At 38.6% G+C, this 23,225-nt stretch overlaps 1 protein-coding gene across 2 annotated transcripts in view; it reads left to right on the plus strand.

Moving 5' to 3' along the window:
- IKZF3 (IKAROS family zinc finger 3) overlaps window positions 1-23,225 on the plus strand; it is a 96,437-nt gene that overhangs the window by 7,958 nt on the left and 65,254 nt on the right. For both annotated transcript variants that reach the window (XM_032279806.1, XM_032279805.1), the window contains exons 2-3: window positions 19,703-19,756; window positions 22,665-22,766. In XM_032279806.1, the coding sequence (XP_032135697.1) occupies window positions 19,703-19,756; window positions 22,665-22,766 (156 nt within the window). The remainder of the gene's footprint in view (window positions 1-19,702; window positions 19,757-22,664; window positions 22,767-23,225) is intronic.

Here is a 23,225-nt window from a genome sequence, read left to right on the forward strand (position 1 = left end):
AAATCCCTTGATCTAAACTGCTTACAATCACTAATAGTTGATTTTTTTGCTTGCATGCAGTGTAGGCAGTTCCACAAATATGCTTCAGGGGCCAACTTGATTTAAATTTTATTTGAATTTCACATAAAATTCCAAACTTTAAAATACTGAAGATTATAAGTGTATAAATTTATCCTCTGACCTCAAAATGAGACTTTTTTGCCAAATATTAAAATTTTATAAACATAATGAGTAAAATTGTGGTATTTTACTGGTATTTTTTCTCCTGTGCATATTTTCTCATGTAAAATTATTATTGCTATTATTTGAGACAGAGTCTTGCTCTTGTCACCCAGGCTGGAGTGCAGTGGCACGATCTCAGCTCACTGCAACCTCCGTCTCCCAGGTTTAAGGGATTCTCCTGACTCAGCCTCCCAAGTACCTGGGATTACAGGTGACTGCCACCATGCCTGGCTAATTTTTGTAATTTTAGTAGATGCAGGGTTTCACCATGTTGACCAGGCTGGTCTCGAACTCCTGACCTTAGGTGATCCACCTGCCTTGGCTTCCCAAAGTGCTGGGATTACAGGCATGTGCTACCGTGCCCGGCTGTAAAATTATTTAAGTAAGAATATTACTAACAGTTTGTGACCAGCCTGGCCAACATGGTGAAACCTTGTCTCTACTAAAAATACAAAAATTAGCCAGGCGTGGTGGCACGAGCCTATAATCCTAGCTGCTCAGGAGACTGAGGCAAGAGAATTGCTTGAATCCAGGAGGCAGAGGTTGCGGTAAGAGATCACATCACTGCACTCCAGCTTGGGCAACAGAGGTAGGCTCCGTGTCAAAAAAAAAAAAACAAAAAAGAATATTACTGTCTTATTCCCTATACTTAATTAAGTGCCTATAAAGGCTCAGGCTCAGGTGCTTGGGACATGCTTTTGTCACAGTATGGTAATCAACTACTCACTAACAAGGACATGTAGCATATAACCTTATAAGCATTTAAAAGATTTATAATATACTTGTTATATTGTACATATACAATATATATTGTATATTATAATACATGTTACATCATCATTGTATACTATAAATCCTTTAAATGCTTATGATAAGGTTGGGGCACTTCTTATTTGATTTTTATGTTCAGAATTAAATAAAATGAATGTTGAATATTTGTGTGAAGCAAAGATTATTTATCATCATTTCTCAAGTTTCTGGGAATAGTTAATTAAAAACTATTCTGAAATAATAAGGTGAAGCACTCCTGCCTCAGCCTCCTGAGTAGCTGGGATTACAGGTGGACGCCAACACCATCTGGCTAATTTTTCAGATTTGAATTAGTAGGGCTGGGAGACCAGGATGAAGAAACAAGTACATAGATTCTAATTGTGCCAAGCCAATAGCATAGTATGCACATCTCAATAAAAGGAATTTGGAGATTCTCAAAGGACTTGCAGATATCCATTGCAAATATCAATGGCCTAGTATGGACTTAGTTGCCCAGACCAAAACAACTAGAAAATGTTTACACATAATCCAATTTGGGGAGAGAGATCCAATCTATATAATAGGACAAATCATGATTGAACAAGTTGATATTAGGAATTCATGTAGTGCTTATAGCTTTTATAACTACTACTCTCCACAGTGATACTTGATGATTATTTGATGACCTTGAGGTATTTCATTGTTAGTCTCACATTTCAACAAGTATTAGGACTAGACGCAAAAACAAGACAAAAACTTGTGTTTTGCAACAGAACACCATTTACACCAAAATCTTATGTGGGATCAGATGCAAGTGTAATGTTTCAAATCAGAAACTGGAGAAGAAACAAGAGACCACTGCTAAGCCTGTCTTCCTCTTGTCATAGTTCAGCACCTGTGGCAGCCCTCTGCAACCCTGGATTCCATAGAACACATTTTGAAAACTACTGATTTAGACCGTTACATGTTTTTCCTACTAGTAACTCTGTAGCTCAACTTACCTTGCCTCTTTTAATCTGTTTTGAGGATTGCTGCCAGAATGATCTTCCTAAAATATCAAGTTATTCTACTAAACATCATTTTAAATATTTTTTAGTTGGCCATTTAAGATACTCCACAAGGTAGCTTCAGTACCTTTCCAGTGTCCACATTAGAGGACAGGTATCTTCTGTCCTCTAATGTGACTCCGGACTGCTTAGTGTTCCCTGTTCAGGTATTGCTTTCCCTCACTCCTCATTTTTCTAATGCTGTTCTTCCAACTCAACAAGTCCAAAATTGGACTAGTTTTCTCTCCAACCCAAACCAACTTCTCCTGACTTCCCGACACTGTAATTACACCATAATCGTGCCAGCTGAAATCCTCACTCATCCATTATGGTCTACTTCAAATGGCATCACCTTTAGGAAGTCATCCCTCATTCTAAGAGGAATACCTCCCTTTTCTGAAAGATAGTGACATTTTGTGCTATCTAATGACTTCTAGACTCTAACTCCATTTTATGTTCAAACATGAAGCATTTTTGCATGGATTTCTACACTCTAAATTGTCTAGGATTGCAATTACCATGTACATTGAGAAAGGAGGATTTTTTTTATTTAGAGCTTAGCCTCTTTTACCATTATTATTCTTGTTTTTCATTTAATCCATGGCTTTATTTTCTGGTTTTAAAAATTTTATTTCCTTGTTGTTGTTGTTTTTTTTAAATTGATTCAACATGCATCCTTCTGCATTTAGCTGTTGCATTCACGGTGATTCTACAAATACATCTATCTGCCTTATTATTCTATCTTCTGGAATAATTGTGGTGCTTTTACATTTTGAAATACAGAGTATTATTTACTTTGATTTATTTCACCTTTATGTTGCAATTGAGAGTTTGTTTATTTTAAATAAAAATTTTTTTGAAAGGCATTGCCTACAGTTTGAACAGTAATAGCAAAACCTATCATCACTCTGATAGCATACATTGCATCAGTGGTGGGTCATCTTCACATATGTACTTAGCGTATGCTTTTTATTGTTTTAAATATTCTAAAAGATAGCTCAACAATGACAGTTTTATAACATTTGGTTTTGATTAATCTTGTAATACAACATTTATTATACAATATAATTCAAAAGTCAGAAGTTTTCATTCTTCATTCTAAAACTGTTTATTCAATACCTGTTTTGTGCCACATATGCAAAATACTGGCAATACAATGGTGAACAAGGCAGACAAAGCCTTGGCTCTTATGGAATTTGTTAAGGTAAGGAAGACAGACCAAAGAACAAGTAATAACAATTGAAATAATTAAATTTATGCTAAGTGCTATGAAATAAATAAAAAGAATGCTAATATGGAGAATAATGGAAGGAGGCAGGGTCAGGGACCTCTCCTCTAAAGAAGAGGTCTGGCTAGTGATAGGAATTTGGCTATCTTCAGCACATGGATGATATTTAAAACCAAGGGAATGGATGGGATCACCTAAACAGAGAATATATTGAGAGATGGGCTCTCAGGATAGTGCCTGGAGGCATGTCTCATTTGGTCAGGTAGAGAAGAAGCCAGCAAAAGAGAAAGAGCAGCCACTGAGACGGTAAGAAAACCAGCAGCAGAGTGTGGTATAACGGAATTCAAGAAAGGAGAATGTTTCATGAAGGAGTGGGTGATTAGCTATGTTGAATGTGGCTGAGAAATCAAGCAAGATAAGGACAAAGAGTGTGGTTGGTTTTGGCAACATAACACTTGCTAGTGACCTTGACAAAAGTGGTTTCTGTGGAGTGGTAGTGATGGAAACCAAATCGAAGTGGTTAAAGCGGGAATGGGAATAGAGGAAGTAGAAATGTTGATTACAGACCATTTTTTCCAGAAGTTTAGCTATGAGGGTGAAGAAGAGAAATCAGTGGGATGTTGCTGGAAGGAAATGTGGATTAAAAGAGGTTCTTTGTTTGTTTTTGTTTTCCAAAGATGAGTGACATTTATACTATCGGTAGCTTGTTTATTGAAAGAAAAATACCAATATTGAAACATTTTGAAATCCCAGTTCGCTGGGAAGTTTCGGGAATTAGTGATCACTGAAAATATCTTCATATTTAGTTAGTGCATGACATGTAAATCAATTTCCATACCACATGATTTTTAAAGCTATATATGGAGCCCATTCAGTGATTGGTTGGTGTAGATGCAACTTATAAAAGTTATGTAGCAGAATCATGAGAAACTCTTGAAATTCAAAGTTTTTTCAAAAGCAGGAAGATACTGTTAGAATTGCATTTCTTGGGTTTAGGATTTAGATATTTGGGGATGTCTGAGTGTTCAATGGATTTTTTTTTTAATTAAGGAATAACATACAATTAAAGTGCACATATCTTTTGTATATAGCTTTATTATTTTTCACCTTTATACAACCTTCCTGATCAATATATGGAACATTTGCATCACCTCAGGTTTCCTTGTGTACACTTATTGTGAATTTCCCCCTTTGCCCCAAATTAATCATTATTCAGACTTCTATCCTCATAGATCGTTTTCCTGTTTTTGAATTTCATGTAAATTAATTATACAGTATATGCTTTTCTGGGGTCTAGCTTCTTTTGCTCAATAGATTTTTGAGATCCATCTGTTGTTATTTTTATTAGTAGTTCATTCTCTTTTATTATTGAATAGTATGAACGTACCACAAGTTATACCTTCTGCCATTGATGGAGAATTGATTGTTTCCAGTGTTTGACTATATTACAGACATTCTTATGTATGTCTTTTGGTGGACATATGTGTATTCATGTCTCTTGAATATGTAACTACGTGGCCAGGCATGGTGGCTCATGCAATTCCAGCACTTTGGGAGACTGGGGCAGGCAGATGACTTGAACCCAGGAGTTTAAGACTACCCTGAGCAACATGGTGAAACCCTATCTCTACAAACAAAGTACAAAAATTAGCCAGGTGTGGTGGTGAGGGCCTGTAGTCCCAATACTAGGAGGTGAAGGCTGCAATGAGCCATGATCATACTACTGTACTCCAGCCTAGGTGACAGAGCAAGACTCTCTCTCTCTCTCTACACACACACACACACACACACACACACACACACACCCCTACACACACACCCCTACTACTTCTGGGTTCTAACGTAGGTGTATGTTTAGCTTTGATATGTATTGCCAAAGAGTTTCCAAAGTGGTTGGATCAGTTTACCCTCCCACTAGCAATGTCTGAGAATTCCACTTGTTCTAGTCTTTTTGTTAACATTTGCTATTATCAGCCTTTTAAATTTTTGCCATTCTTTTTTTTCCCCCCAAGTATACCCTACATATTTGCAAATTTTGTCATTCTTATGGGTGTGTAGTAAGTGGTATTTCATTGTGGTTTTAATTTGCATTTTCCTAATGAGTAACTACATTCAGTGTCTTATGTTTATTGCCATTTGGATATCCTCTTTCCTGAAGTATCTAAGGTCTTCTGGTCATTTAGGGTTTTGTTTTGTTTTGTTTTATGAGATGGAGTTTCACTCTGTTGTCCAGGCTGGAGTTCAGTGGTGCGATCTCAGCTCACTGCAACCTCTGCCTCCCGGGTTCAAGCTATTCTCCTGCCTCAGCCTCTGGAGTAGCTGGGGTTACAGGTGCCCGCCACCACACCCGGCTAATTTTTGTGTTTTTAGTAGGGACAGGGTTTCACCATGTTGGCCAGGCTGGTCTCCAACTCCTAACCTCAGGTGATCCACCTACCTTGGCCTCCCAAAGTGCTGGGATTACAGATGTGAGTCATGGCACCCAGCTGGATTTTTTTTTTAATTGGGTTGTCTTTTCTTGTTGATTTTGTAGGAATTTTTATATTTTGGGAATGTGGGGTTTATTTATTTTTTTTTTGAGTTGGGGTCTCACTCTGTTTCCCAGGTTGGAGTGCAGTGGCGTGATCTCTGCTCACTGCAACCTCTGCCTACCAGGTTCAAGTGATTCTCCTGCCTTAGCCTCCTGTAGCTGAGATTACAGGCACCTGCCACCATACCTGGCTAAGTTTTGTATATTTTTTAATAGAGACAGAGTTTCAGCATGTTGGCCAGGCTGGTCTCAAACTCCTAACCTCAGGTGATTCACCTGCCTCGGCATTCCAAAGTGCTGGTATTATAAGCGTGAGCCACCACACCTGGCCAGGAATGTGTACTTTGTTGGATGTGTAATACAAATACTTTCTCCCAGTCTATAACTTGTTTATTTTTCTTAATCCATTTGATGAATAGAATTCTTAATTTTAATGATTAATTTATCAGCTTTTTTTTTTTGTGACTAAGTGCTGCTTATATCTTGATAAAGAATTCTTTCCTGGGCACGGTGGCTCCCACCTGTAATCCTAGCACTTTGGAAGGGTGAGGTGGGAGGATCACTCAAGGTTAAGAATTCTAAGACCAGCCCAGGCAACATAATGGACCCCATCTCTCCAAAAAAATGTTTTAAAAATTAGCTGAAAGTAGTGATGCATACCTGTAGTCCTAGCTACTCAGTAAGCTGAGGTGGGCAGATTACTTAAGCCCAGGAGTTCAGGGCTGCAGTGAGTTACGTATGTCAATGCATTCTAGCCTGTGCAACAGAGTAGGAGTTTTCCTGTCTCTAGGAAAAAAAGAAAAATAAATCTTTACATACTCCAGGACCATGAAAATGTTCTGTTTTTCTCTCCAGAAGTTTGATTATTTTAACTTTCATATTTAGCTCTGTTGCCCACTTCAAAATTGATGATTCTATTTTTGACTCTTACAGTTATAAAACAAGTCTTCGTTTCAATATGTTGGATTCAATCATTTTATCAGAAACATCTTTTTAAAGTAGCAATGACATGGAATGCCCATTTTTCCTTTTCTCTCTGCATGTTCATTTGGTAGCATGTGATATACAAGGTAAAATTGGAATATATATATTTTTTCTACAACTTAAGGGTAACTGACCTTTTAAGGAAAATAGTATTAGACACTGACTTTGTTGTTTTAACTACAGTTATCAGCAATTCACCTATGCCCCACAGTCTACAGTTTCCTCATTAAACATTTAATTTAGGAGAAAAAATGGAACGCTTTAATTTTTTTTTTAAAGTGGGGAGGGTAGGAAGAACTGGAATAGTAACATGGTTATATTTGATCTGGTATTTTTAAACAAGTAGTCTTGATGTTTCTTAACATTTACCTTAGTCCAAGGAAATAGGGAAGGAAGTATTTCATGATCAAAGGGATTACTCTCACTTTAACGCATGTCTTTGTTTTTGTTATCTTCTTTTCCCCTCAATCAGCAATAACACACAGTCAGTTGAGGTGTTTGAAATTAATTGAATCTAAAATCTCTTCTAGTTCTGGCCTTCTAAAATCTATAACCTATATAGCAAGGCATTTGAAATATGATTTAAATTCTCTGAAGCAACAGTAAAACTCAAGAGACAAATCCTGCTTCTCTTTTCAATGTGTCACTGACTTTGTGCCCTCAAGCAATTATTGGCCTTTATGTTTTTTGTCATTATTTGTGTCTTGGATTTTGTCTGTAAAATGGGGAAAATAATAAATACCATTGCCCCTATTTATCGCCCAGAAATGCTGTGAGAAAAAAATCTCATTGCACCATTAGGCCGAGTGCTTGATGCCACGTTTTTGGAGAGCCACAGGCAAACAAAAACAGGTTCAGAAGAAAGTTCTCACCATGGTCAGGAAACTGAGTGGTAATATCTGAGCTATAACTTATCCTGTATGTTCCCAGAAAGCTGAACTAGGACCTGAAATAGACATTTCAGGAAATTTGAGTTCAGCTATATTTAAGAAAGAATGCTTTTAACTAGTAGAGTTTTTCTGAAATAGAAAGGAATAACTTCTGTATTATTCAAAGTGTTCAAGCAGAGGCTATACAACCCAAGTAGGGGGATTTGAGAGGACATTCAAACATCAGATGGCAAAGGAAGGAGAGGTAAGCTAGTTACTATAATAATTTCAATTCTAATATGCTAATTTCATTGGTTATAGGGATCATGTTTCATCCTACAGAACTGTTCTTGTGCTGATGGAATTTGAGGAATGATTATATATGATGGTGATAAAGAGAACTGATAAAGGATTTTGTAGAAATGACAGCTAACACTTCTCTGCCACATTTACAGTCCCAGGTGTTAATGGTGCAGTTGTGAAAACATTCTTGTAATCACTGCCTCAATTTCTAAACCTTTTAGTTAAAAAGTAAAAGTAAACATTTTAGATAAGAGAAATTTTTTCTTTTTTTAAAAGAGGTATGGGTATAAAGGACACCATTTACTATTATAAAGACAGAATGAAATATCAACATTCAGAGACAGCTTTCTGGCAGCTGTCAGACACCAGAGGTGCTGGCAGCTGGCAAACTCAATACAGGATTCTTTCTGAGATTTGACATTTTGCTTTCCTTTAGTGCTTATACTTCCTACTGGGAAAACAGACCATAGAGTAGAAATCTGATCTCTGAAATTAAGAGGAAAATTTTGTTAGCTAATATTCTTAACTGAATGGCAATTATTTAATAGTACAGTAGTAGAAATAAAGGCAACTTTATAACCATTCGAATTTAAAACATGATTGCACATTTTTGTTGCTAATGTAAATATTTGGTTTTGTTCATAGATAATTTATATTTGAACTTATAGGTAAAGCATTCGTATGTGAACTTTCATGAAATCTCAATTAATTAGTCTCCTGCCATTTCCAAGTTTAAATTCTAATTTTATTTATTTATTTATTTTTGAAACAGAGTTTTGCTCTTATTGCCCAGACTGGAGTGCAATGGCATGAGCTTGGCTTATTGAAACCTCTGCCTACTGGGTTCAAGCGATTCTCCTGCCTCAACCTCCCATGTAGCTGGGATTACAGGCATGCACTGCCACGCCTGGCTAATTTTGTGTTTTTTAGTAGAGACAGGATTTCTCCATGTTGGTCAGGCTAGTCTCGAACTCCCGACCTCAGGTGATTGGCCCACCTCGGCCTCCTAAAGTGCTGGGATTACAGGCATGAGCCACCACGCCAGGCCTCAATTTTATTTGTAATCTGTCTCCTTTCATTTTACAGCACATGAAATGTTAGAATCTCTGAAAAAAAAAATACAACTTTGGTATCCTAAAAAAACTTACTGGTGAAAAAGTTTATATAGTATCATTGTCAATGAAAAGAGAATCTAAAAGCCTAAAAACAAATTTGAAATTGTCATCTCTCAGTAAGCATGTGATAAAGACTTGTTTTCCATGATGGTAGAAAACAATTTGAGATTGCTAGTATGGCTATGAATAGCTATGAATGGGACAGTGCTGTGGAACACTGAAAAGAAATAACCTTTAACTTTTACAGTCTAATATATATGTCAGCTATCTCAGTAACAGAGTGAATAGTGCGTCCTTTAGAAGATGTGTTATTTAAGAGATAAGGTGTCAGTGAAAAACACTTATGTTTTAATTAAACCTTAAAGCATACCAGGAGATTGGTTATTTAGTTGTGGGAAGAGCAGACAGACAAATGAAATAGGTGTTAACTAGAGTTTTCTGCTAGATTACGACTTTGGCTTTTAAATGAGATAAGAAAATGGTTTTATCTAATGATACCAAAAACTCATGATGAAAACATGATGCTAAGTATATATTTGTGTACAAACATGTATATTCATTTTAAAATATTTTATCTGGATATTTGGCATCCTGTGGTAGATATTTTTACTCTCTGAAAAGTCACATTAATTTTTCGATCAGTAACATTTGTAAAGTGCTTTGTATGAAAGATACTGTCTAAATTCTTTATTTCTTTGATTACTGTGTCAATGAAAACCACAACTTTCTCTTGAAATTCCAATGCAGGATTTTGAAAGTAACCATAGAAGTATTAGTAATAGACCTAGAACAAGGCTCCATAAGCGTTTTCTGTAAAGGACTAAATAGTGAACATTTTAGGCTTTGCAGATCATACGGTCTCTGTCACAACTACTCAGTTGGCTGATACAGTACAAAAGCAGCCGTAGAAAATATGTAAATGAATGGGTTTAGCTGTGTTCCAATAAAACCTTTTTTTTGTTGGGGTGGTAGGGGGAACAGAGTCTTGTCCTGTCACCCAGGCTGGAGTGCAATGGAGCCATCTCGGCTTACTGCAACCTCCGCCTCTGGGGTTCAAGTGATTTTCCTACCTCACCCTCCTGAGTAGCTGGGATTACAGGTGTCTGCCACCAAGCCTGGCTAATTTTTTTTTTTTTTTTTGTATTTTTAGTAAAGACAGAGTTTCACCATTTGGCCAGGCTGGTCTCGAACTCCTGACCTCAAGTGACCTGCCCACCTCAGCCCTCCAAAGTGCTGGGACTACAGGCATAAGCCACTGTGCCTAGCCTCCGATAAAACTATATTGATAAACACTGCAATTTGAATTTTATAAAATGTTCAAGTGCCATGAAACAGTATTCTTCTCATTTTTAAAAACCATTTAAAAATGTAAAAACCATTCTTAGTTCACAGGCAATACAATAAGAGGCAGTGAGCCATAGTTTGCAAACCTTGATCTAGAATGTTTATAGGGATCAACAATAGAGGTATAAAACTTCACTTGTTCATTCAACAAATACGTATTGAGTATGCATCATGAGGAGGCACCAGTGTGGGGGCTGAAGATACAGCAAGACAAAACAGACAACATCCGTGTTCTCATGGAGCTTACATTCTGGTGGGGAAAGACAGATTTAAAAAAATGAACGATGGTGATAATAAAGAAATTTTATGAAGAAAAAGCAAGGTAAGAGGAAAGAAAATGACAAGGAAGGATGACATTTTACATAAGGTAATTAGGTAAAGCTTGTTTGAAAAGGTGACTTTTTTTTTTTTTTTTGAGACGGAGTTTCGCTCTTGTTACCCAGGCTGGAGTGCAATGGCGCAATCTTGGCTCACCGCAACCTCCGCCTCCCGGGTTCAGGCAATTCTCCTGCCCCAGCCTCCTGAGTAGCTGGGATTACAGGCATGCGCCACCATGCCCAGCTAATTTTTTTGTATTTTTAGTAGAGACGGGGTTTCACCATGTTGACCAGGATGGTCTCGATCTCTTGATGTCGTGATCCACCCGCCTCGGCCTCCCACAGTGCTGGGATTACAGGCTTGAGCCACCGCGCCCGGCCTGAAAAGGTGACTTTTAAGCAAATACTGGATGAAAAGAGAAATTGAGCCAAGTGGCTTCTAGGAGGAAAGCATTACAGTTAGTAGGGAGGGTAAATGCAAAGGCCTTGAGGCAGGAGCATGCTTTCCCCATTCAAATAACAGGAGAAACGTAGAAAATTGATGAGATTAATATTTCAACAAAATTAACTCCCTCCAAGATTCTTCCATCATTTGCCCCAGATATGTATGAACGTCAGTACAGGAAACTATATGTCTATCAAAAGCAATATAGAGATTCTTCCTACTTAGCTTTATAGAGTATTCTTTTGGAAAATATTTCAAAGCTATGTTGACTGCCTGCACATTAAAAAGACCACAGTAGACCCCATCAAATGGAAACTTTTTGTTGGTTTATTGGGGGCACGGAAATGTAAAGAAGCTACAAAATGATTTATTGAAAACTAAGACTTTTTGCTGCATTTAGAAATATCAAGTTTCTGGTCTTCAGCTGGGAGTTCCTTTACCATCTATCCATTCCTGTCTTTGAATGGGCTTCATGTTCTTATAAAGTCCTTGAAGTTTAGTGGGGAAATGTACTTCAATCGATCTTGTCATTGTGTTTTAACTATTTTTTAGTAGCTAAGAAGAATATTCACGTGGCCTGATCATAGATGGTTTTCCTATCCCTTTTAAGTTATGAATGCTAAGGTAGTCAGAATCTCATTTTTCTCTTAGAAACTACACTCAGTTTCTTCTGGTGTTATTTACATTACACAAAGGACACTTAAAAAATACTGAGAGCTATTTAAATGTCAGAGGGCTTAAAAGGTTCAGGGGACCAAGACCTTTTGCCTTTAGTTTACCAAATCAAAAGCCGTCTAGCTGTGTAGTGACTAAAAGATGTTCCCACATGAAGGTTGCTCATGTGAAAGCTTTGAGCTAGTTTTCTTTCTTTTTTCTCCCCCGTTAAGAATCCTTTCAGCATGCAGTTGAAAGTTTCATAGTGTTTTTAAAAAACACTATCAAACTTACAGAAAAGTTGCAATACAGCACAAAAAACTTGTTTTCTGTAAGTTTTGAGAGTAAGTTGCTGACACGATGCTCTATCCCCCTCCTATGCCTTAGAGTATGTGCCCTGCCTTCACAATAAAATCATCAAAACCAGGAAATCAACACGGATACATTACTGCCGCTTAATCCTCAGACCCCATTCAGGTTTCTCCAGTTGCTTCAGTGATGTTCTTTAACACAAGGGATTTCGGTTCAGAATCACACATTGCTTTTAATTGTCATGTCTCTTTCCTCTCCTTCAGTCTGGAACAGTTTCTCAGTCTTTCATGACCTTGAAACTTTGGAGGATGATAAGCCAGCTGCTTTGTAGAGTATCCCTGCAAATTCAAGTTTGGTTGTTTCTTCATGGTTTGATTGGTGTTTCGCTTATTTGGCAGGAATATCAGAGAAGTGATGCTGTGTTCTACTCACTATCAGAAGGCACATGATTTTTGTTTGTCCCATTACTGAGGATGATCATATGTAACTTCGTCAGTTACAGTGATATCAAACAGGCTTTTCCATTATATAGGTGATCTTTTCTTTCAACCTTGTAATTTATAAGTATTTTTGGAGAGAAGCACTCTGAAACTACATGAATATCCCATTTGTCATCAGACTTTCAATTTATTTATTTAATATCAGAATGGACTCGTGAATTTCTGTTTTTTAAATGGGTCATAATCTAATATTATTATTATTTTTATGCTCCCTTGTCCCAGATTTGGCTAATGGAAATCCCTTCAAGATGACTACTATATCCTTTGAAGATATCCTCTTCATTCTGTGAGCACTTCCTTGCTTTCTGACAAAGCAAAATGTTCCTGACACATACTTTTCAATTCTCACGCCATAGCTACCTCTGTAGCTGGGACTACAGGGATGCACCACCATGTCTGGCTAATTTTTGTATTTCTAGTAGAGATGGGGTTTCGCCATATTGGCCAGGCTTGTCTCAGACACTTGAGGCTGAGGTGGGCCTCAAATGATCCACCCACCTCAGCCTCCTAATGTGCTGGGATTATAGGAGTGTGCCACCATGCCCAACTTGGAGTAGACCATTTCTTCAAGGAGCCTGGTTCTTTTAAATGGAGAATAATATTTAGAAGTTAATATTTAGAAGCTACTGTATTGTAGTTTCACTGTTCTTAAGTGCTCTCAATGGACAGGGAAAGGGACTATATTTATGTATACTCCTATACACACATTTACATGTATATTTTATATCTTTTTTTTTTTTTTTTTTTTTGCTTTGTTGTCATCTGGGCTTGAGTGCGGTGACACCATCATAGCTCATTGCAGCCTCAAAGTCCTGGGTTCAAGTGATTCTCTTGCTTCAGCCTACTGAGTAGCTAGGACTACAGGTGCACTTCACCACACCCTTCTAATTTTAATTTTTTTTGGTAGAGACAGGGTCTCACTATGTTGCCCAGGCTGGTCTTTAACTCTTGGCATCAAGCAATCCTCCTGCCTTGGCCTCCCAAAGTGCTGGGATTACAGACATCAGCCACCTTGCCTGGCCTATCTTTTTATGTATAGTAGAAGCCATGAGTTCATGCCAGTACATCCACTTGCAATAGAGTACCACAGGTTTCCATATTTGTAACTCCCTTCTCTGACAGAGAAAGCTGGTTCTCATTGTCCTTATTGTATTTACTTCTTTGAGCAGTCCTCCATTATGTAATACAACCAGTTGCCCATTGGCACGTGACATCTCCTACTCAGCACAGTTGCTCTCCTTGACTCATTTGGTTTTGATAATCCCACACTGCGGTCTCCACTCTGTGTGGACATTCTTCTCTACTGCTTGAGCTCTGACATCTCCAGGCAGGACTGCCCCTAAAATGTAGACGCCCTCTTCACTGCACTCAAGTTTTGGTACTTTGCGCTGGACTACTCTCGTGCATTGAAGTTCTCCTCATTCCATTTAGGCTCCAGTGGGGGTGCCAGCCCCCACTCTTCTGATGTGGGTGCCTTGCTCACCCTGTTTAGCCTCACCAGACCTCCCCCATAGATGCATAGATGTCCTCCTCACTGTGTTCAGGCTCTGATTCCCCATGCTGACCTATTCCTTAGCTTGGATGCCCTCTTCATTCCCTCTCAGGCTCTAACAGTCCAAGTCAGGCAGTCCTCCTTCCTACATTTCCTCTTATGCTGGTTGTGCTCTAACTTTTCATGCTGTCTGTCCTTCCAGGTGGAAACCTGCTTTTTTTTTTTTTTTTTTTTTTTTTTTTTTGGACAGAGTCTCTCTGTTGCCCAGGCTGGACTGCAGACCACTCATCTCACTGCAGCCTTGACCTCCTGGGCTCAAGCGATCCTCCCATCCCAGCCTCCTGAGTAATTGAGACTACAGGCGTGTGTCACTGTGCCTGGCTGATTTTTGCATTTTTTTTGTAGAGATGGGGTCTCGCCATGTTGCCCAGGCTGGTCTTCAACTCCTGGGCTCAAGCAACCTGCCCACCTTGGCCTCCCGAAATGTTGGGACTACAGGCATGAGCCACTGCACCTAGCCTGAAACCCTCCTTACCTCATTCACACTGCCTCCCATGCATGGACACAGTCTTCATGCTGGCTGGGCTCCTCCCCTGAGCTGCCCCTATTCATTGCATGGATATTTCTCTCATCCAACTTGGATTTTGACACCCCATGTCAAACTGCCCCTTTGCTTATTTTAAAACTATATCGATTTCTTCTGCCTTTATGCTTTGTTGCTAACCTCTAATGGCTAGCATATTAAAAGTTTTTAATTAGAATACAATGTAAATACAGTGACTGTATTATTTTTTGTTTGTTTGAGATGCAGTTTCGCTCTGTCACCCAGGCTGGAGTGCATTGGCACATTCTCGGCTCACTATAATCTCTGCCTCTGGTTCAAGTGATTCTCCTGCTTCATCCTCCCATGTAGCTGGGACTACAGGCACGTGCCACCACGCCCGGCTAATTTTTTGTATTTTTAGTAGAGACAGGATTTCACTGTGTTCGTCAGGCTGGTCTCGAACTCCTGACCTCGTGATCCACCCATCTTGGCCTCCCAAAGTGCTGGGATTACAGGCGTGAGCCACTGCGCCTGGCCAGTGGCTGTATTTTTTAAATTAAAAATTGGAGTATGACCTGATTACTCCGTAGACCATTTTAAATCTATACTATTCTAAACAGTTTTGAGTAAATGATCACAGTCAAAAGGAGAGTTTTAATTTCTGTAATGGAGTAGTACCTCCTGTTGAACCAACCTTTCCACAGATAACAATGATCGATTCTGGACAAAATATTTAAAAAATTATCACCTGAAAGCGTTGGAAAAATGACCAGAAGCAGAAAAGCAAAAATGTTTTATGTCCTTTTATCCAAGGACAGGCCCTCATTTCAGCCTCCAAGTGGCTAAAACTTTGATAGAAAAATCCACGTTTTTATCAAACCGCAGCAACCACAGCAGCTTGGAAGTTAAGGGAAACATCCTGGAATGGAGAAAGCTAGAGAGGGCTTATTTGGATATAAATTCTCTGGCTGATCCACTGATGTATAGAGTAACACTCTAAATAGCCCATCTGAGGCTAAAATAACTAAACATTTATATTTCTGCAAAGGTGACTAACTCATCCCAGTTTCTTTGGGATGCTGAAAGTTCTAGAAAACCCCTGAATCCAGGCTTATTGGAACATTTGGTCACCCTAGCTGGTGCCCACCACAGGTGAAACAGAGTTTGAGCTTAAACCAAGGCAAGTTAGTTGCATGGTTTAAAAAGTAAGAATTCTGGCCAGCCATGGTAGCTCACACCTATAATCCTAGCACTTTGGGAGGCCAAGGTGGGAGGATTACCTGACACCAGGAGTTTGAGACCAGCCTGGGCAACATGGCGAGACCCCTTCTCTACAAAAAATACAAAAATTAGCTGGGCATGCTGATGCATACCTATAGTCCCAGGTACTTAAGCGACTAAGGTGGGAGGACCACCTGAGCCCAGGTAGGTCAAGGTTTCAGTGAGCTGTGATCACATCTATAGTCCCGGCTACTCAGGAACCTGAAGTGGAGGATTGCTTGAGCCTGGGATGCAGAGGGCTCAGGTCACACCACTGCACTCCAGCTTGGGCAACAGAACGAGACCCTCTCTCAAAAAACTAAAAATAAAAATTATGCTGTCTGAAGGTCACAATGATGTTACCATATCAAGCTGAAAATGTCACCACTATCTGGAGAGTTGGACATGTTTTATTGAAAATATATATATTTTTTCTCTGAATCTGTTATGAACATGTTGGTTGGCTGGGTTCAGTAATAAATATGTGAGATCTTTCATTTCAAAAAAGAAAGAAAATTAAAACCAAAAAGGCTAGGCATGATGGCTCATGCCTGTAATCACAGCTCTTCTTTGGGAAGCTGAGGCAAGAGGATTGATTGAGGCCAGGAGTTCAAGACAAGCCTGGGCAACATAGTGAGACTCTGTCACTACAAAAAACTTTAAAAGCCAGATGTGGTGGCACACACCTGTAGTCCTAGGTACTCAGGAGACTCAGGCAGGAGCATTGCTTGAGTCCAGGAGCCTAAGGTTACAGAGAGCTATGATCATGCCACTGCACTCAGGCCTGGAAAACAGTGCAAAATCCTACCTCTTAAAAAAAAAAAAGTAAAACAAACAAAGAAAAATTCCTACATGCTTCAGAGGACCAAATAGAATTCAGAATTTATGTAATATATAATTTATGATGTCCAGCATACAATAAAAAATTATGTGGTCATATGAAGACGCAGGAAAATGTGACCCATACTCAAGAGGAAAGGAAATCAATGGTAACGGACCTCAGGATGACATACGTCTCAACTACACATGGCACATTCACCAAGAGCACAAGTCTTAATACCTTTTTTTTTTTTTTTTGAGACAGAGTCTTGCCCTGTTGCCCAGGCTAGAGTACAATGTGCGATCTTGGCTCACTGCAACCTCCATCTCCCAAGTTCAATAATTCTCCTGCCTCAGCCTCCTGAGTAGCTGGGATTACGGGCACCCACCACTATGCCCAGCTAATTTTTTGTATCTTTAGTAGAGATGGGGTTTCACCATATTGGCCAGGCTGGTCTTGAACTCCTGACCTCATGATCCACCTGCCTCAGCCTCCCAAAGTGCTGGGATTACAGTGTGAGCCATAGCACTCAGCCAAGTCTTAATACTTTTAAAAGGACTGCAATCACACAGACTGTGGTCTCTGACTGTAGTGCAATGGAATTTGAATTCAATAGCAAGTTGGCTAAAGAATGCTTGAATTCCCCCAAATATCTGGAAATTAAACTTATAAATAACCAGTGGGCCAAAGAAGTCACAAGGGAAATTAGAACTGAATTATAATGAAAATAAAAAAGCATTTTTGAGATGCAGCTAAAGCAATGCTTACAGGAAAATGTATAGCTTTAAATGTTTATAGTTAGAAAAGAAGAAAGGAATAGTCAGTCACTAAAATGTCGCCTTAAGAGGGTAGAAACAGAGCCAATTAAGCCCAAAGTGAAAGGAAAAATCACTTTTGAACAAGTTCTAGTTTAACTGTGTTAAAAATAGATGTATGCCTCCTACCCTGTAACTCAGTAATTCACAGCTAGGTATTGAGCCAAGAGACATGAAAACATATGACCACAGAAATATTTGTACAAGGATGATCATACTCTGGTCTAATCATGAGAAAAACAAATCGAGTTGAGGGACATTCTTCAAAACACCTGACTCAAAACTGTCAAGATCATCAAAATAAGGCAAGTCTGAGAAACTGTCCCAACCAAGAGAAGCCTAAGGAGGCAAGATGACTAAATGTAATGTGGAATCCTGGAAGGGATCCTGCAACAGAAAAAGGACATTAGATGAAAACTAAGGAAATCTGAATACTTGGTAATAATGTGTGAATATGTGTTCATTCATTACAACAAATGTGCCATACTAATATAAGATGTTAATAGTAGGGGAAATTGGGTTTGGGGTATATGGGAACTCTCTGTGCTATCTTTGCAATTTTTCTGTAAATTTAAAACTACTCTAAAATTTAGAAGTTTATTCTTTTAAAAAGGAATATCATAATAGTTTGATTTATATATAGCCCAAACTGGAAACAGTCTAGGTGTCCATCAACAGGAGAAAGGATAAACAAACTGGGACATTCATATGGAATACTAGTTAGCCATAAAAAAGAATGAACTACTGATAAACATCACAGAATGGATGTAACTCAAAACATTATGTTGAATGAAAGAAGCCTCAGGCAAAAGAATTTATACCATATGTCTGTGTGATTCTGTTTTTATGAAGTTCTAAAATAAGCTAAACTAATCTATGGTGGTAAAAATCAAAACAGTAATTGTCTTTAGAGTTTGTGGGTGGGAATTGACTAGGAAGAGATGTGAGGAAACTTTCCTGGGATGATGGTAATGTTCTGTATCTTGATAGGGGTTTGCATTATATGAGGATATGCATTTTAAAAAACTCATTGAATGGTACACTTAACATCCGTGCATTTCATTGTATGTAAATTTTACCTTTTAAAATCTTGTAATCAGATATTGAATTCTAGTTAATAATAATCATGCTGAAATGTTAGGACTAAGGCATACTGATATCTGCGACTTATTTTGAAATGCATAGAAAAAGCTGGATCGATGAATGAATGGATTGAGTGATGAATGGGTAGAAAGATATGTGATGAGGAAAAATAGCAAAATGTTAATTGTAGAATCCAGAGGGTGAGTAATGGGTGTTCAACTGTGCAGTTTATTTTATTTTATTTTTTATTTTACATATTTATGGGGTACATGTGAAAGCTTGTTACATGCATAGAATATACAATAATCAAGTCAGGGAATTTGGTGTGTCTATCACCTGAGTATTTATCATTGTGTTGGAATGATAAAGTGTTGGAAACAATTCAAGTCCTCTCTTCTAGCTATTTTGAAATATATAATACATCGTTGTCACTCTACTCTGCTGTCAAACATTAGAGCTTATGACTTCTGTGTAACTATATGCCTTACCCATTAACCAACCTCTCTTCATCCCCCATTCCCACCCACATACCCTATCATTCTAGTTTCCATCTCCATGAGATCAACATTTTTAGCTCTCACATATGAATGAGACCACATGATATTTGTCTTTCTGTGCCTGACTTATTTCACTTAACATAGTGACTTCCATCCATGTTGCTACAAATGACATGATTTTATTCTTTTTAATGGCTGAATAGTATTTTATTGTATATATATACCAATTTTAACTCTTTTTTTCTATGTCTTCAACAGTGTTCGTAATAAAATATTAGGGGAAGAATAAATATATGAAATTATTTCTGATGGGACCCACATTTTTGTGTATTGTTCTTGGTGTAAGTAGATCTCTGGCAGAAAGTTCTTAGAGTAACATTGCTGCATCAATTTTTTTGTTTCATTCTCCTTGAGAGGCTTTTAGGGAGAGTATAGAGAAAGAGTAGTCTTGCTCTGAAAGAGGAATTCTGCTGCTAAGGTTTCCGAAATGGTATTCCTTATTAAATTTGGAATGCTCAAACCTGTAGAAATGTACCCTAAGTAGCTAATATTTATAACCTCTTTCTTTTCAGATATACAAACAAATATAGAACTGAAAAGCACTCAGGAGCAGTCTGTGCCCGCAGGTAACATCAGGTCTTTCCTCTCTAGAAATATACCTTTACTAAAAATACCAAAGAAAGAAGAATGTTCTTATTCTGGTTGCAGTAAAAATGCTATGGAAATGTGTGTTTTTTTAAATATGGTTGTCTCTTCCTGATGAAAAATAACTCATCCATTTAGATCATGTAAGTTCTTTAGCATCTTAGGGCCAAACATACGTTACCTAATGTTGATTACTGCTTGTTTTTAATTTTTCGGCTCATTGCTCTGAAGACAGTTTTTGTTGAATAATATATAGTAGCTTGTATTTGAACGACTTGCAATTTTTACTCTAGAACAGTGGTCTGCAAACTTTTTTGTAAAGGGTCAGATAGTAAATATTTAGACTTTGCAGGCCATGTATGATCTCTGTCACACCTTATTCTTTGTATTTCTTACAACCCTTGAAAAATGTAAAAACCATTCCTACCTCCTGGGCCCACACAGAAGCAAGCTATGGTCAGACTTGTCCCTCATGCCATAGTTTACTGATCCCTGCTTTAGAATAAACTATAAACATCTAAAATAATTTATTTCCTAAAAATAACTTCTGTGTCCTCCATTGATTAACTCACTTTGTGAATCAAAGCTTACATTATATTACAAAATTTATTACTGAAGTGGCTTTTTGTGTTACTGTGAGTTGTAATCAAATCTTTTTTTTTTTTTTTTTTTTTTTCGGGCCGAGCCACCCTCTTTTGTTTGGGGTGGGGCACAGTCGTACGATCTTGGCTCACTGCAACCTCCACCTCCTGGGTTCAGGTGATTCTCCTGCCTCACTCTCCAGAGTAGCTGGGATTACAGATGAGCACCACCACGCCCGGCTAATTTTGTATTTTTAGTAGACACAGGGTACTCCATGTTGGTCAGGCTGATCTCGAAATCCCGACCTCAGGTGATCCATCCACCTCAGCCTCCCAAAGTGCTGGGACTACAGACGTGAGCCACCGGGCCCAGCCAATCATATCTTTTAATTGAACCTAAACTTGCATTAATTGTTCAGGTGTGCACTGTATTTTAGTCATTTCAGGTTTGAGAAAAGTGAACCATTGTTTAGTACAGTATCTTAAAGTTCACAGAGTATATATTATAATATGCAGAAATTAGAAACTTTAGATATTCATAAATCAAACACTGAGTTTGTGGTGACCACATTAGTGATGGGTTTTGTGAAATGTGTTTCTGTTTTGCCCCTGTGTGTATTTGGTTGTGGCTCAGCTGAAAGGAGTGCCACTGCAGAGCTTCTAGTTACCTCTCTACTTCAGCCCAGCCTCAGTGCTACAGAATTCAGTGTCTTTGACTATTTTTGTATTAATGGGAACTCAGCAAATATTTTATTGAAGATTGGGAAGGAGTTAGATAGAAAGAGGGTAACTTTTCAGTTCATTTCTTCTGATATCATCTTTTTGTTAAGCTACTATGCTTATATGTGAAAATAATTTGAGCTCCCTTGTTCCTTTTTTCTTACTTCTAGTGTTATCCATATTTATTATACATTTCTCTTAAATTTATTTTTTAACAAGTTTGCTGTTTATTTAAGCATGTTTTTATTATGTCTGCTCTCTTTCACCTATGGACTTTCATAACACTTTGTATTTCCTTTATTTAATCCCTTGTCTGAGCCTACCATGTGTTAGAGTGTGAGGTTCTCTTATCTATGTCTCGGAGTATGAGCTCCTTGAAGACAGGCCTAATGACTTATTCATATCTGTAGCCTTGTCAACATTTAGTAAATGTTCAAACAAATACGCTGGGCGCGGTGGCTCAAGCCTGTAATCCCAGCACTTTGGGAGGCCAAGGCGGGTGGATCACGAGGTCAAGAGATCAAGACCATCCTGGTCAACATGGTGAAACCCCGTCTCTACTAAAACTACAAAAAATTAGCTGGGCATGGTGGCGCGTGCCTGTAGTCCCAGCTACTCAGGAGGCTGAGGCAGGAGAATTGCCTGAACCCAGGAGGCAGAGGTTGCGGTGAGCCGAGATTGTGCCATTGCACTCCAGCCTGGGTAACAAGAGCGAAACTCCGTCTCAAAAAAAAAAAAAAAAAAAAAGTTCAAACAAATAAAGGAACTTGGGGTCCAATATGTTTTCCACAGAATCACATTTATAATAATGTGAAAAGAAGGGGAAAACAGAATTTGGCATACAGAAATCTTATAGATCTTTCTCTTAGGAAAGCGTCTTTCCCAAATTAGGTTATGCCAGTGTGTGCAGGCTTAGTATTTCTCATCACTACGTATTAGTACTTCTTTGTCATAAACAGCAATAGTGTTCTACTGAATATCATGAGATATACCAACAGAGAGAGAATTTTTCTCCAGAAGGAACATGAGTGCCCTTTAACTCAGATGAAATAAATATTCAAGAAAGTTGTGTATATTCAAAGGGTACATGAGCCCTGGGAATATTTCTTTTCTCTTTTCTTTTTTTTAACAGAGGAAGTCTCACTCCGTCACCCAGGCTGGAGTGCAGTGGTGTGATCTTGGCTCACTGCAACCTCTGCCTTCCAAGTTTAAGTCATTTTTTGCCTCAGCCTCCGGAGTAGCTAGGATTACAGGCATGCACCACCACACTCAACTGATTTTTGTATTTTTAGTAGAAATGGGGTTTTACTCTGTTGGCCAGGCTGGTCTCGAATTCCTGACCTCAGGCGATCCACCCACCTCGGCCTCCCTAAGTGTTGGGATTACAGGCACGAGCCACTGTGAACCCTGGGCATATTTCTAAACCTCAAGAGTTTTCATGTATATACCCTTTTGCGTATAAGTGAAGTCACTATCTGTGACTAAAGGATTGCGTGAGGCTGAAAGTTAAATGGGGGTCTACTTAATACATATTTATAAAAATCCTTTGAGGTTGAACTGCATACTTAAAATTCCCTTTGTCTTTTAGAAAGTCCAGCAGTTTTGAATGACTACAGTTTGACACAATCTCATGAAATGGAAAATGTGGACAGTACAGAAGGCCCAGTCAATGAAGACGAAGACATAGGAGGTGAGCCATAATGTGCAAACTAAACGCTGATGGCTGTAGATATGGCAAGGCTTAGTGTGGAGAAGAAATCAGCTCCAAGGAAAACTTGCATTTGTGGGTTTAGTTAGGAGTGATTCTGTTTTGTTAATTTCACAAATATTTGCATTTCATAGTTGTAGATTGTCAGCAAATTTCGGTGCTTATCCAGTGTTCCAATTATGTTAACTTCACTTAAAACAATGTTTAGGCCGGGCGCGGTGGCTCAAGCCTGTAATCCCAGCACTGTGGGAGGCCGAGGCGGGTGGATCACAAGGTCAAGAGATCGAGACCATCCTGGTCAACACGGTGAAACCCCGTCTCTACTAAAAATACAAAAAATTAGCTGGGCATGGTGGTGCATGCCTGTAATCCCAGCTACTCAGGAGGCTAAGGCAGGAGAATTGCCTGAACCCAGGAGGCGGAGGTTGCGGTGAGCCGAGA

The sequence above is a fragment of the Sapajus apella genome, unplaced genomic scaffold (genome assembly GCF_009761245.1).
Source record: "Sapajus apella isolate SASKATOON/1434 unplaced genomic scaffold, GSC_monkey_1.0 scaffold12, whole genome shotgun sequence".
Classification (NCBI taxonomy): Eukaryota; Metazoa; Chordata; class Mammalia; order Primates; family Cebidae; genus Sapajus; species Sapajus apella.